Below are 14,783 nucleotides of genomic sequence, written 5' to 3' on the forward strand. Positions count from 1 at the left end.
ACTGTTGAAAAGTGATATAAATACAGTAAAGTACAAAAAATAAAGGGTAAAAAATATGTTTTGAGCAAAATAGTTTTTTTTTTAAACACAACTGCAAACTTCAAGGAGTTGGTCTGATGGGAAGTTGTGATGTCATCGGCCTCCTCCCTTGCTTGAGGAACAATAGAGGAGCATTAGAGAGCAGAAGAGGAAAGGCCAACCCCCACTTGTGCCATATCATGAGGATACCTGGACCACCTATTGAGATGTGCCTTTTGTTAAGTAAATCAGGTGATAAATGAGCCTAATCAGAAACTGGAGTAGGACTTTAAGAACCTGAGTATAAAGGAGTGTAGAGTGTTCTGTTTTTGTCACACTGTGCTGGTTCTGAAATAATCTACCACCTCCTCTCTCTAACACCTGACCACACCTTCTGCCCCCTCCAGTCACCTCTAACACCCTGCGAAACACAGTGAAGCCTTCTGTGCGTCTGAAATGGTCCATTCCCAGGACTAATGGTGCTGTAGGCCTCCAGGCTGTTAGTCCCAGCAGGATGTTTACTCTGATATCTGTCATGGTCTCTATCTGAACTGCAGCCCGCTCTCTGAAATACATTAGTTATGCTCCATAAAGAGGTCCTCACCCCTAATAAACACTCACATGCACACCAACACACACACATACACACACCTGGTACATTCAAGCTACTTCCTTTTCTTTGACCTCGGAGTGAAGGACACTGGGAGCTGACTGGTTGTCTGGCCCTCTTTTTGTGTTGTACATATTTTTGCATGTCTACACTCTCAGAAACAAAGAGTGCAGCAAAGAATGTCCCTGTAGGTCAGTGGTATCCAAACCTTTTCAGTGGGGACCCAATTTTTTCCACCAGAATTTCTGGGGACACCATTTTCCATCCAATCATTTCTTGCGACCCCAACCCAAATCTAAAGACACAACCTTAAAATGTTCATTGCATATTCATCTCTTAACAAAATGAAAAGAAACCAATAAAATTGTAACTTTCAAATGATCTTTCTCAAAACGTTTGTATATTGTATACAGTAATACAATAATAATCTGTACTCCTCATTGTTTAAAATATATATTTTTAAATTTGGCGACCCCACTGCAATTACCCCATCGCGACCCCAACTTTGAATACCACTTCTGTAGGGGAGTATTGGGGAACCCTCTGAATTTTTCTCCCATTTAAGATAGGTAGAACTCTTTCTGGTTCCCAATACCACCCCTTATCTATTTGGAATCCAGATAATTTATTTGTAACCTGGTTCTATTTGGAAACCTAAAGGGTTCTATCTGCCCTGAAAAGGAGCCTGTTTTCAGGGGGTTGTCCTACAGGAACAAATGGAGCCTGTTTTCAGGGGGTTGTCCTACAGGAACAAAAGGAGCCTGTTTTCAGGGGGTTGTCCTACAGGAACAAAAGGAGCCTGTTTTCAGGGGGTTGTCCTACAGGAACAAAAGGAGCCTGTTTGCAGGGGGTTGTCCTACAGGAACAAAAGGAGCCTGTTTTCAGGGGGTTGTCCTACAGGAACAAATGGAGCCTGTTTTCAGGGGGTTGTCCTACAGGAACAAGTACTCTTTTTTTCTGAGAGTGTATGTGGTGTAATTATTTATTACTCTGTGTTGTACTTACCCCAGCCGGCCTGTCCAAACACCCAGGACAGACGGATGAACAGCATCACACCCCAGATGTTCAACATACATCTCACCTAGAGAGGAGGAAAGAGAGGAGGAAAGAGAGGAAGAGAGAGGAGGAGAGACAGGATGAGACAGAGGAGGAAAGAGAGGACGAGAGAGAGGAGGAGAGAGGGGAGGAGAGGAGGAGAGAGAGGGGGGAGAGATGAGGAGAGACAGGAGGAGAGCGAGGGGAGGAGAGAGACAGGATCAGACAGAGGAGGAAAGAGAGGACGAGAGAGAGATAGGAGGGGAGGAGAGAGAGGGGGGAGAGAGCAGAGAGTAGGAGAGAGGCTAGTTTAGGTAGACACTGAGGTTAGCCCTGAGTTACACACAGGGCAGGATTACAATCCAGTTATCACAAAATACAGTAACTATCTGAATCACTTTGACCTTGTCTCTTCACTTCCAGTCAGATCGTAGTTAGGTTAGATAGAGACTGGGTTATGACAGAATGACTATCTGAATCTCTTTGTCACTGTGTCGGTGTCTGTGTCTGAGGCTTCCAGACAGATCATGTGACCTGTCAGGGTATCACTGAGGTATGCAGGTTAACTCATTGATGCTAGGTTGTGATACAGCTCAGGAGTGGCCAGGGTGACCCCCAGTGACCCCCAGTAGAAGAGGTTCCCATAACCTGACCACACAGACCAGGACTCCCCATTCACCCTGTTCGATATCCAGCCACACTCTCTTAGACTCCATTCCTACTCACCAGGATCCCATTAGGCCAGTCCCCATAACCAACTGCCCTCACCAGGATCCCATTAGGCCAGTCCCCATAACCAACTGCCCTCACCAGGATCCCATTAGGACAAGCCAGTCCCCATAACCAACTGCCCTCACCAGGATCCCATTAGAACAGGCCAGTCCCCATAACCAACTGCCCTCACCAGGATCCCATTAGGACAGGCCAGTCCCCATAACCAACTGCCCTCACCAGGATCCCATTAGAACAGGCCAGTCCCCATAACCAACTTCCCTCACCAGGAACCCATTAGAACAGGCCAGTCCCCATAACCAACTGCCCTCACCAGGATCCCATTAGCCCAGTCCCCATAACCAACTGCCCTCACCAGGATCCCATTAGAACAGGCCAGTCCCCATAACCAACTGCCCTCACCAGGATCCCATTAGGACAAGCCAGTCCCCATAACCAACTGCCCTCACCAGGATCCCATTAGGCCAATCCCCATAACCAACTGCCCTCACCAGGATCCCATTAGGCCAGTCCCCATAACCAACTGCCCTCACCAGGATCCCATTAGGACAGGCCAGTCCCCATAACCAACTGCCCTCACCTGGATCCCATTAGGACAGGCCAGTCCCCATAACCAACTGCCCTCACCAGGATCCCATTAGAACAGGCCAGTCCCCATAACCAACTGCCCTCACCAGGATCCCATTAGGACAGGCCAGTCCCCATAACCAACTGCCCTCACCAGGATCCCATTAGGACAGGCCAGTCCCCATAACCAACTGCCCTCACCAGGATCCCATTAGAACAGGCCAGTCCCCATAACCAACTTCCCTCACCAGGAACCCATTAGAACAGGCCAGTCCCCATAACCAACTGCCCTCACCAGGATCCCATTAGCCCAGTCCCCATAACCAACTGCCCTCACCAGGATCCCATTAGAACAGGCCAGTCCCCATAACCAACTGCCCTCACCAGGATCCCATTAGGACAAGCCAGTCCCCATAACCAACTGCCCTCACCAGGATCCCATTAGGCCAATCCCCATAACCAACTGCCCTCACCAGGATCCCATTAGAACAGGCCAGTCCCCATAACCAACTGCCCTCACCAGGATCCCATTAGGACAAGCCAGTCCCCATAACCAACTGCCCTCACCAGGATCCCATTAGGCCAATCCCCATAACCAACTGCCCTCACCAGGTTCCCATTAGGCCAGTCCCCATAACCAACTGCCCTCACCAGGATCCCATTAGCCCAGTCCCCATAACCAACTGCCCTCACCAGGATCCCATTAGGCCAGTCCCCATAACCAACTGCCCTCACCAGGATCCCATTAGGCCAGTCCCCATAACCAACTGCCCTCACCAGGATCCCATTAGGCCAGTCCCCATAACCAACTGCCCTCACCAGGATCCCATTAGGACAAGCCAGTCCCCATAACCAACTGCCCACACCAGGACCCCATTAAGAACCATCCTAACCCTGCCCCAATGTAACCCATCTTTACTCCCCAGGACCCTCCTAACCCTGCCCCAATGTAACCCATCTGCATTCCCCAGGACCCTCATAACCCTGCCCCAATGTAACCCATCTCCACTCCCCAGGACCCTCCTAACCCTGCCACAATATTCCCCATCTCCACTCCCCAGGACCCTCCTAACCCTGCTCCAATATAACCCATCTCCACTCCCCAGGACCCTCCTAACCCTGCCCCAATATAACCCATCGCCACTCCCCAGGACCCTCCTAACCCTGCCCCAATATAACCCATCGCCACTCCCCAGGACCCTCCTAACCCTGCCCCAATATAACCCATCTCCACTCCCCAGGACCCTCCTAACCCTGCCCCAATATAACCCATCTCTACTCCCCAGGACCCTCCTAACCCTGCCCCAATGTAACCCATCTCTACTCCCCAGGACCCTCCTAACCCTGCCCCAATGAACCCATCTCTACTCCCCAGGACCCTCCTAACCCTGCCCCAAAATAACCCATCTCTACTCCCCAGGACCCTCCTAACCCTGCCCCAATGTAACCCATCTCTACTCCCCAGGACTCTCCTAACCCTGCCCCAATATAACCCATCTCCACTCACCAGGACCCTCCTAACCCTGCCCCAATGTAACCCATCTCTACTCCCAGGACCCTCCTAACCCTGCCCCAATGTAACCCATCTCTACTCCCCAGGACCCTCCTAACCCTCCCCCAATGAAACCCATCTCTACTCCCCAGGACCCTCCTAACCCTGCCCCAATGTAACCCATCTCAACTCCCCAGGACCCTCCTAACCCTGCCCCAATATAACCGACCTCTACTCCCCAGGACCCTCCTAACCCTGCCCCAATATAACCCATCTCCACTCCCCAGGACCCTCCTAACCCTGCCCCAATATAACCCATCTCCACTCCCCAGGACCCTCCTAACCCTGCCCCAATATAACCCATCTCCACTCCCCAGGACCCTCCTAACCCTGCCCCAATAAAACCCATCTCCACTCCCCAGGACCCTCCTAACCCTGCCCCAATATAACCCATCTCCACTCCCCAAGACTCTCCAAACCCTGCCCCAACATAACCCATCTCTACTAACCAGGACCCTCTTAACCCTGCCCCAATATAACCCATCTCTACTCCCCAGGACCCTCCTAACCCTGCCCCAATATAACCCATCTCTACTAACCAGGACCCTCCTAACCCTGCCCCAATGTAACCCATCTCCAGTCCCCAGGACCCTCCTAACCCTGCCCCAACATAACCCATCTCTACTAACCAGGACTCTCCTAACCCTGCCCCAATGTAACCCATCTCTACTCCCAGGACCCTCCTAACCCTGCCCCAATGTAACCCATCTCTACTCCCAGGACCCTCCTAACCCTGCCCCAACGTAACCCATCTCTACTAACCAGGACTCTCCTAACCCTGCCCCAATGTAACCCATCTCTACTCCCCAGGACCCTCCTAACCCTGCCCCAATGTAACCCATCTCTACTCCCAGGACCCTCCTAACCCTGCCCCAATATAACCCATCTCCAGTCCCCAGGACCCTCCTAACCCTGCCCCAATATTCCCCATCTCCACTCCCCAGGACCCTCCTAACCCTGCCCCAATGTAACCCACCTCCTCTCCCCAGGACCCTCCTATCCCTGCCCCAACATAACACCTCTACTAACCAGGACCCTCTTAACCCTGCCCCAATATAACCCATCTCCACTCCCCAGGACTCTCCTAACCCTGCCCCAATATAACCCATCTCCACTCCCCAGGACCCTCCTAACCCTGCCCCAATATAACCCATCGCCACTCCCCAGGACCCCCCTAACCCTGCCCCAATATAACCCATTTCCACTCCCCAGGACCCTCCTAACCCTGCCCCAATATTCCCCATCTCCACTCCCCAGGACCCTCCTAACCCTGCCCCAATATAACCCATCTCCAGTCCCCAGGACCCTCCTAACCCTGCCCCAATATTCCCCATCTCCACTCCCCAGGACCCTCCTAACCCTGCCCCAATGTAACCCACCTCCTCTCCCCAGGACCCTCCTATCCCTGCCCCAACATAACACCTCTACTAACCAGGACCCTCTTAACCCTGCCCCAATATAACCCATCTCCACTCCCCAGGACTCTCCTAACCCTGCCCCAATATAACCCATCTCCACTCCCCAGGACCCTCCTAACCCTGCCCCAATATAACCCATCGCCACTCCCCAGGACCCTCCTAACCCTGCCCCAATATAACCCATCTCCACTCCCCAGGACCCTCCTAACCCTGCCCCAATATAACCCATCTCCACTCCCCAGGACCCTCCTAACCCTGCCCAAATATATAACCCATCGCCACTCCCCAGGACCCTCCTAACCCTGCCCCAATATAACCCATCGCCACTCCCCAGGACCCTCCTAACCCTGCCCCAATATAACCCATCTCCACTCCCCAGGACCCTCCTAACCCTGCCCCAATATAACCCATCTCCACTCCCCAGGACCCTCCTAACCCTGCCCCAATATAACCCATCTCTACTCCCCAGGACCCTCCTAACCCTGCCCCAAAATAACCCATCTCTACTCCCCAGGACCCTCCTAACCCTGCCCCAAAATAACCCATCTCTACTCCCCAGGACCCTCCTAACCCTGCCCCAATGTAACCCATCTCTACTCCCCAGGACTCTCCTAACCCTGCCCCAATATAACCCATCTCCACTCACCAGGACCCTCCTAACCCTGCCCCAATGTAACCCATCTCTACTCCCAGGACCCTCCTAACCCTGCCCCAATGTAACCCATCTCTACTCCCCAGGACTCTCTTAACCCTCCCCCAATGAAACCCATCTCTACTCCCCAGGACCCTCCTAACCCTGCCCCAATATAACCCATCTACACTCCCCAGGACCCTCCTAACCCTGCCCCAATGTAACCCATCTCAACTCCCCACGACCCTCCTAACCCTGCCCCAACATAACCCATCTCTACTAACCAGGACCCTCTTAACCCTGCCCCAATATAACCCATCTCTACTAACCAGGACCCTCCTAACCCTGCCCCAATAAAACCCATCTCCACTACCCAGGACCCTCCTAACCCTGCCCCAATGTAACCCATCTCCAGTCCCCAGGACCCTCCTAACCCTGCCCCAACATAACCCATCTCTACTAACCAGGACCCTCCTAACCCTGCCCCAATGTAACCCATCTCTACTCCCCAGGACCCTCCTAACCCTGCCCCAATGTAACCCATCTCTACTCCCCAGGACCCTCCTAACCCTGCCCCAACGTAACCCATCTCTACTAACCAGGACTCTCCTAACCCTGCCCCAATGTAACCCATCTCTACTCCCCAGGACCCTCCTAACCCTGCCCCAATGTAACCCATCTCTACTCCCAGGACCCTCCTAACCCTGCCCCAATATAACCCATCTCCACTCCCCAGGACCCTCCTAACCCTGCCCCAATGTAACCCATCTCTACTCCCAGGACCCTCCTAACCCTGCCCCAATGTAACCCATCTCTACTCCCCAGGACCCTCCTAACCCTGCCCCAATATAACCCATCTCCACTCCCCAGGACCCTCCTAACCCTGCCCCAATATAACCCATCTCTACTCCCAGGACCCTCCTAACCCTGCCCCAATGTAACCCATCTCCACTCCCCAGGACCCTCCTAACCCTGCCCCAATATAACCCATCTCCACTCCCCAGGACCCTCCTAACCCTGCCCCAACATAACCCATCTCTACTCCCAGGACCCTCCTAACCCTGCCCCAACATAACCCATCTCCACTCCCCAGGACCCTCCTAACCCTGCCCCAATATAACCCATCTCCACTCCCCAGGACCCTCCTAACCCTGCCCCAATATAACCCATCTCCACTCCCCAGGACCCTCCTAACCCTGCCCCAATATAACCCATCTCTACTCCCCAGGACCCTCCTAACCCTGCCCCAATGTAACCCATCTCTACTCCCCAGGACCCTCCTAACCCTGCCCCAACATAACCCATCTCCACTCCCCAGGACCCTCCTAACCCTGCCCCAACATAACCCAACTCTACTAACCAGGACCCTCCTAACCCTGCCCCAATGTAACCCATCTCTACTCCCCAGGACCCTCCTAACCCTGCCCCCAATATAACCCATCTCTACTAACCAGGACTCTCCTAACCCTGCCCCAATATAACCCATCTCTACTAACCAGGACCCTCCTAACCCTGCCCCAATATAACCCATCTCTACTCCCCAGGACTCTCCTAACCCTGCCCCAATATAACCCATCTCTACTCCCCAGGACCCTCCTAACCCTGCCCCAATGTAACCCATCTCTACTCCCCAGGACCCTCCTAACCCTGCCCCAATGTAACCCATCTCCACTCCCCAGGACCCTCCTAACCCTGCCCCAAAATAACCCATCTCTACTCCCCAGGACCCTCCTAACCCTGCCCCAATGTAACCCATCTCCACTCCCCAGGACCCTCCTACCCCTTCCCCAATATAACCCATCTCTACTCCCCAGGACCCTCCTAACCCTGCCCCAATATAACCCATCTCCACTCCCCAGGACCCTCCTAACCCTGCCCCAATATAACCCATCTCTACTCCCCAGGACTCTCCTAACCCTGCCCCAATATAACCCATCTCTACTACCCAGGACCCTCTTAACCCTGCCCCAATGTAACCCATCTACACTCCCCAGGACACTCCTAACCCTGCCCCAACATAACCCATCTCTACTAACCAGGACCCTCCTAACCCTGCCCCAATGTAACCCATCTACACTCCCCAGGACAACCTAACCCTGCCCTAACATAACCCGTCTCTACTAACCAGGACCCTCCTAACCCTGCCCCAATATAACCCACCTCTACTAACCAGGACTCTCCTAACCCTGCCCCAATATAACCCATCTCTACTAACCAGGACCCTCCTAACCCTGCCCCAATATAACCCATCTCTACTCCCCAGGACCCTCCTAACCCTGCCCCAATATAACCCATCTCCACTCCCCAGGACCCTCCTAACCCTGCCCCAATGTAACCCATCTCCACTCCCCAGGACCCTCCTAACCCTGCCCCAATATAACCCATCTCTACTAACCAGGACCCTCCTAACCCTGCCCCAATATAACCCATCTCTACTCCCCAGGACTCTCCTAACCCTGCCCCAATATAACCCATCTCCACTCCCCAGGACCCTCCTAACCCTGCCCCAATGTAACCCATCTCTACTACCCAGGACCCTCCTAACCCTGCCCCAATATAACCCATCTCTACTAACCAGGACCCTCCTAACCCTGCCCCAATATAACCCATCTCTACTCCCCAGGACTCTCCTAACCCTGCCCCAATATAACCCATCTCTACTCCCCAGGACTCTCCTAACCCTGCCCCAATATAACCCATCTCCACTCCCCAGGACCCTCCTAACCCTGCCCCAATATAACCCATCTCTACTCCCCAGGACCCTCCTAACCCTGCCCCAATATAACCCATCTCCACTCCCCAGGACCCTCCTAACCCTGCCCCAATATAACCCATCTCTACTAACCAGGACTCCCTTTATCCAGCCGAACCTCACGGTTCCATCTTTGTTGTCCAGGGGAATGACAGACTCCACGTCGTCCGACGGCGTCCCGTCACTCCCCTCTCTGTCCTCCACCGTGTTCGTCACCGAGATCCTTCCATTCTAGAGAGAGAAAATAGGAGAGGAAAAGACTTGTCAGGGGTACGTATCACTCCAGTCTACCTGGAGGAAGATAAAGAATACGGCTGGTAGAGGAAGAACGAATATGTTGAAATGGCCGTAGGTCATCTTATTCAACTTTAGAGGAAGTTTAGATTCGTTTTGTCTTTAGGAAATCAGAGAGAGTTGGCAGTGCAGTAACTTTATGTTAGAATTCTGGGCCTCCTATTGGATAGGTAAGTCTCTATGAGGTCAGAACACTGTTGAAATGTTCTCTTTCTAAATCAATCAAACAAGAGACGCAGTGTTCTTGTTCGTGAGTGTGTGTGAGAGAGACAGTCGTGCAGTTTGATTCTGATGAAGATGGATACATGTTTGGAGAAGCATTATTATACTGTGTGCTTGTCCTTGAAGACTGCACTCTGTGTGTGTGTGTGTGTGTGTGTGTGTGTGTGTGTGTGTGTGTGTGTGTGTGTGTGTGTGTGTGTGTGTGTGTGAGTGTGTGTGAGAGAGAGAGAACAGGGTGGACCCAATTTAAACTTTTTGTAAGACGAATATGAAGTGTTTAAAGGACGCATGAGTACCAAACTCTTTAATGAGATGCTCAGATCTCTGTCTGGTGTAGGGCGTGGCGTGGCTGTCAGACAGCGATAACAGACTGTCTGTCACCTAAAGGTGTAAAAAATCTATAAAACACTTTAGCCTGTCAGTATGTCAACCATTGTGTAGATCTATTCTTATCTCTGTCTTTGACGACTGTTCAGTCCCAGTGTTGGCAGTAGGTTTATAGGGTGTGAAAGATGGTTGAACTGCGGTTAATGAAAGTGGCAGGAATGTTTCTAGTTAAATGAATGATTAAAGGACTATAAACTCCATTTATATCTCTCTCTCCTCTCCTCTCTCTTTATCTTATCTTTCTCTCTGAGACTATAAAACATATGTTCTTTTCTCCAGAGAGTTCATGTTGTTCTCTTTCAGTACATAGTAGGTCTATAAATGCTTTAAGGGGAATGAGTTGACCAATCCAAGGCCAACCCACTGCACACTCCACGTCATTTCAACGTGGATAATTGGGAAATATTTGGTTGAGACCTTGATCAATGAGATTACAACCTATATTCACCCACTCAAAAAGAGAGCCGAAAGTAAGTTGAATTTCCAATGTGTTATCACTATTCTTTCATCCATCTAAAAGTACAACCAAATTCAAATGAAAAAACAATGTCAGATTTTTGGTTTAGTTATCACCCAAATGTATATCACTGTGCTTTTAACCGTTTAAAAGCACAGCAAAGTTCAAATGGGAATACAATGTCAGATATTTTGTTTATGTATTTATGTGTTATAACTGTCCTTTATCTAATAGCAGAACCAAATGACCTGGATTGCAGTTGAGATGACATTAAAAGTACATGATGCCATGATCAATGCCATTCGAGATTCTGGGCAGATTATTACCGCAATTGTGAAGATCTCCACAGACCTGCAACGAGCTATGCATGCTATCTTCAACATGCATGGTTTATATGATGATGTAAGAAGACATTTATAGTTACAGTAACCTCAAACTGTGACCATGGATGTGTTGCTAATTTTAAGGGTGAATGTTTCATTAGTTTGTAAGATAGCCTATTTACTGTATTACAATTGAATTGTGTTTGGTTGACAAGGCAACCAAATATTAAAATTTTAAGGAGATGTATTTACTGCTTGGATAGTTCCATCTGTACAACTGGCTTAACCCCATTCTTTGACTTTTATTGTTGGCTAAGTTGGAGACGTGGATCCACCATATAATTTGTTAACTTGTCAACAAGTTAATAGGCTATTTATTGTATTTCAAAAGTGATATTGAATTGTGTTTGGTTGTAAACGCAACCAAATATCAACATTTGAAGGAGATTTATCTTCTGCTTGCATTCATCCATCTGTGCCACTGATTTAAAGGCAAATTAAACTTTAAATGCACTTTAAATAAAGTTGAATTTGATTTAGTCCTGTTGTTTAACTTAGATTTTTGACTGAGATGGAGACGTGAATCCAACATTTATTTATCCAACAATGATTCATTTGAAAACAAACTGGAATTAAAGCCAGACTAAGTCAGTGGTACAGATGGAACTATCCAAGCAGAAGATACATTTCCTTAAAATGTTGATATTTGGTTGCGTTGACAACCAAACACAATTCAATATCACTATCACTTGAAATCCTATTGTCTATTTTTAGTTCAATCCTGGGTTGAATTGAAACAATAGCTGTTGATGACTTTGAAAATGATATATAGGGCTAAAAATAGCATAATTGATGACATATGAGTGATACATTATGGTCACATTTAATTTGCTCTGTTAAACCTACCCTTTGGAATGGGTTCGATAGCAACAGCAAATCACATTGGTAAAAGTCAGTGACAAATATCATTCTTTTATAAAACATTTTTATTTAACCTTCATTTAACTAAGCAAGTCAGTTAAGAACAAATTCTTATTGTACAATTACGGCCTACCCCGGGCTAACCCTCCCCTAAACCAGACGACGCTGCACCAATTGTGTGCCGCCCTATGGGACTCCCGATCACGGCTGGTTGTGATACAGTCCGGGATCGAACCAGGGACTGTAGTGACGCCTCTAGCACTGAGATACAGTGCCTTAGACCGCTGCGCCGCTCGGGAGCATCATAGCTAAGCAAGGCTTGTTTAAACCCTGGATGTGAGACCAAATGGTAGCTGTAGATAAATCAGTTCTCCAGTAGGAGGTGCTGCCTAGCCTATTGTCTTTTCTTATTCTACTGATAGTGGATATAATGTTGAAGATCTGACGTTGTTATAAAGGTACAAATTCAACATATTTTATACAAGGTTTGTCTATGTGGACATTTGGTTACCATGATGACACAATCTTGTGGTTGAAATGTTACCCTCAAAACAGCGGTTGATGACTTTTTTCAAATCCAATGTATTTCCCACGTAGATTCCACATCACAATATGTTGAGAAATTAAGTTGAAATAACATTGATTCAACCAATTTGTGCCCAGTGGGAAGTGACTTTCCCTTCTTTAGAACAGACATGAATGACTGTTACCCAATCACTGATGTGACATGATAGTAATCTGTGGCACACAGTCAGAGAGAGAAAGAGAAAGAGAGAGTGAGATAAACAAATCAACAGAGAGAAAGAAATACAAACAGAGAGAGAGATTTGTGACACGTTGCCATGAAAACAACATTGTAAATACAACCAATATTTATGTTTACTTTCTTCCCCTACTAGTCGTACTACAACTATATGTACATTATTAAAACACTGTACATAGCTGATAATAGAACATTTGACACATCTTTATCCTTTTCAAACCTTTATCAGTGAAATGTTTCCTGAACATTTTTTATACTTTTTTGTTGTTGATGTTTTATTTTTTTTCTTCTTACTTTCGTTTATTATTTATTTAACTTGCTTTGGCAATGTAAACATATGTTTCCCTTAACAATAAAGCCCCTTTGAATTGAATTGATTTAATTGAATTGAGAGACAAACAGGCCAATGTTAATGTCAAAACATGTTCCACATATAAATGTAATGTTTTTCATTTACTGAATCGGAATTTCAATGATCTTTCTGAATTGTCTGGATTAAAGGAGAGTTGATTCCAGTTAAAAGGCTGCTGACTTGGTGGAGACAGTTGTGTGATGTGTGTGCCGGTATGGAAGAGAGAGCGATGCACAAGATATACAGATGTACAGAGACAGGTCTAAATACAGATGTGTGTAGAGGGGGTTGTAGAGGTGTGAGTACAGGTGTGGGTGCAGGTGAGGAGGACTCAGACACACACTGACCTTCTGGAAGACATCGTGGAGCTCCTGCAGGGACGGTCGGACCGCACGGTTACCGCTCACACTCCCAGCATTACGGTAGAAGTCGATGTTGGGCACACGATCCAGCGTGTCATGACCAAACGCACTGACCACGGACGGACGGACGGCCCGGTGCTCTCCGTTACCGGTCCCATTACCGTTAGAGGTGGTACCACCGGAGAAAGACGTCTCCTCATAGTTAGGGGGTTCGTCCCCGATCCTGTCATAGGCATCATTCTCCATCAGACTGGCTGTAAATACAGGCTCCTCACACCTACTGGCTTCTACAGGTCAAACACTACAGAAAAGGAATACTGAGGTCCTTCAGTCCTCTGGTCAGGGCCTAGAGGCTGTTTAAGTATCAGAAGCAATCGGCAGCTATGGGTTTGGAGCGCTGGTATGACAGACTAGTGTTGGTTCATCTGATTCTGTTTAGTTAAATCCTTGTGTAGGTCCAGAGCTGACCTATAGACCTGTCATATAGGCTGAGGTTGGCTCTGCCACCCTGGCTTTATATCCTCCTGGCCCCTACGCTGGGCTGTGCCTGGGACTCAGCCATTGGCTGAACCAGCGGTTCTACCAACCACTCTCAGGACCCTGTATGTCTCAGATGTCCTTGCTGCATCCTCGGGGCCACAAAGCCTCTGACTAACCATTAACCAAGTAATAAACACCTTGGAAGATAAAGACCTGGAGCTCGCAGTGTGAAATCAAAGCAAGCCTAAATATCTTATATTGAGGGATAATTCACTTAAAATTAGTATTTTTTATAGTTTTTTGTAGCAAGCTGCATTATCTAACGACATTGGCAGACAATTTTGTTTATTTTAACCGCCCAAAAACCTAATACAAGTAATTTATCTTATTTCAAGATAATTTTATAGATATTTTACCTAATACGACTATTAAGGTACAATATCTTGAACAGATTACTTATATTAAAGATGCACAATGCAGAAATCTCTACACCATTTCCTGGTTGCTTTCAAAAAGAATGACAGATCTATAACACACATTTCTATGTGAATTTGGTCCGGTCGCCCAAAAAGTTACATATTGGAGCTTTAAGTCTATAGATTAAAATAAGCAAAATGATCTGCCAATGATAGGATTTATTTTAAAAAGTGAATTATCACTCAATATAAAAAAATGTAGGCTTAAGGTCACAAGGTGACCAGGAAAATGTTAAAGGTTAATGTCTCTAATGATATGCCACTAAACAATTAATAGGTTAGAGAGGAATGGCAATGTGACTCTAATGATAGGGGGTTATGATTGACACATGGTGTGGAGAAATAACTTCTGCCTTATTCTCGAATTATGTAAATTGGCGTTGATACTCTGTCAGTGTATACATCTGCAGTTTTAGTGTCTGTAAAGCCTA

At 48.2% G+C, this 14,783-nt stretch overlaps 1 protein-coding gene across 1 annotated transcript in view; it reads right to left on the bottom strand.

The window, feature by feature from the left end:
• Nucleotides 1-13,966, bottom strand: part of slc12a1 (solute carrier family 12 member 1) — a 114,006-nt gene extending 100,040 nt beyond the window's left edge. The window contains exons 1-3 of the mRNA XM_045689383.1: nt 13,382-13,966; nt 9,409-9,546; nt 1,634-1,709 (exon numbers count right to left, since the gene is read on the bottom strand). Coding sequence (XP_045545339.1) covers nt 1,634-1,709; nt 9,409-9,546; nt 13,382-13,642 — 475 coding nt within the window. The 5' untranslated portion in view covers nt 13,643-13,966. The remainder of the gene's footprint in view (nt 1-1,633; nt 1,710-9,408; nt 9,547-13,381) is intronic.
• Nucleotides 13,967-14,783: the final 817 nt, after the last annotated feature.

The sequence above is a fragment of the Salmo salar genome, chromosome ssa11 (genome assembly GCF_905237065.1).
Source record: "Salmo salar chromosome ssa11, Ssal_v3.1, whole genome shotgun sequence".
NCBI lineage: Eukaryota > Metazoa > Chordata > Actinopteri > Salmoniformes > Salmonidae > Salmo > Salmo salar.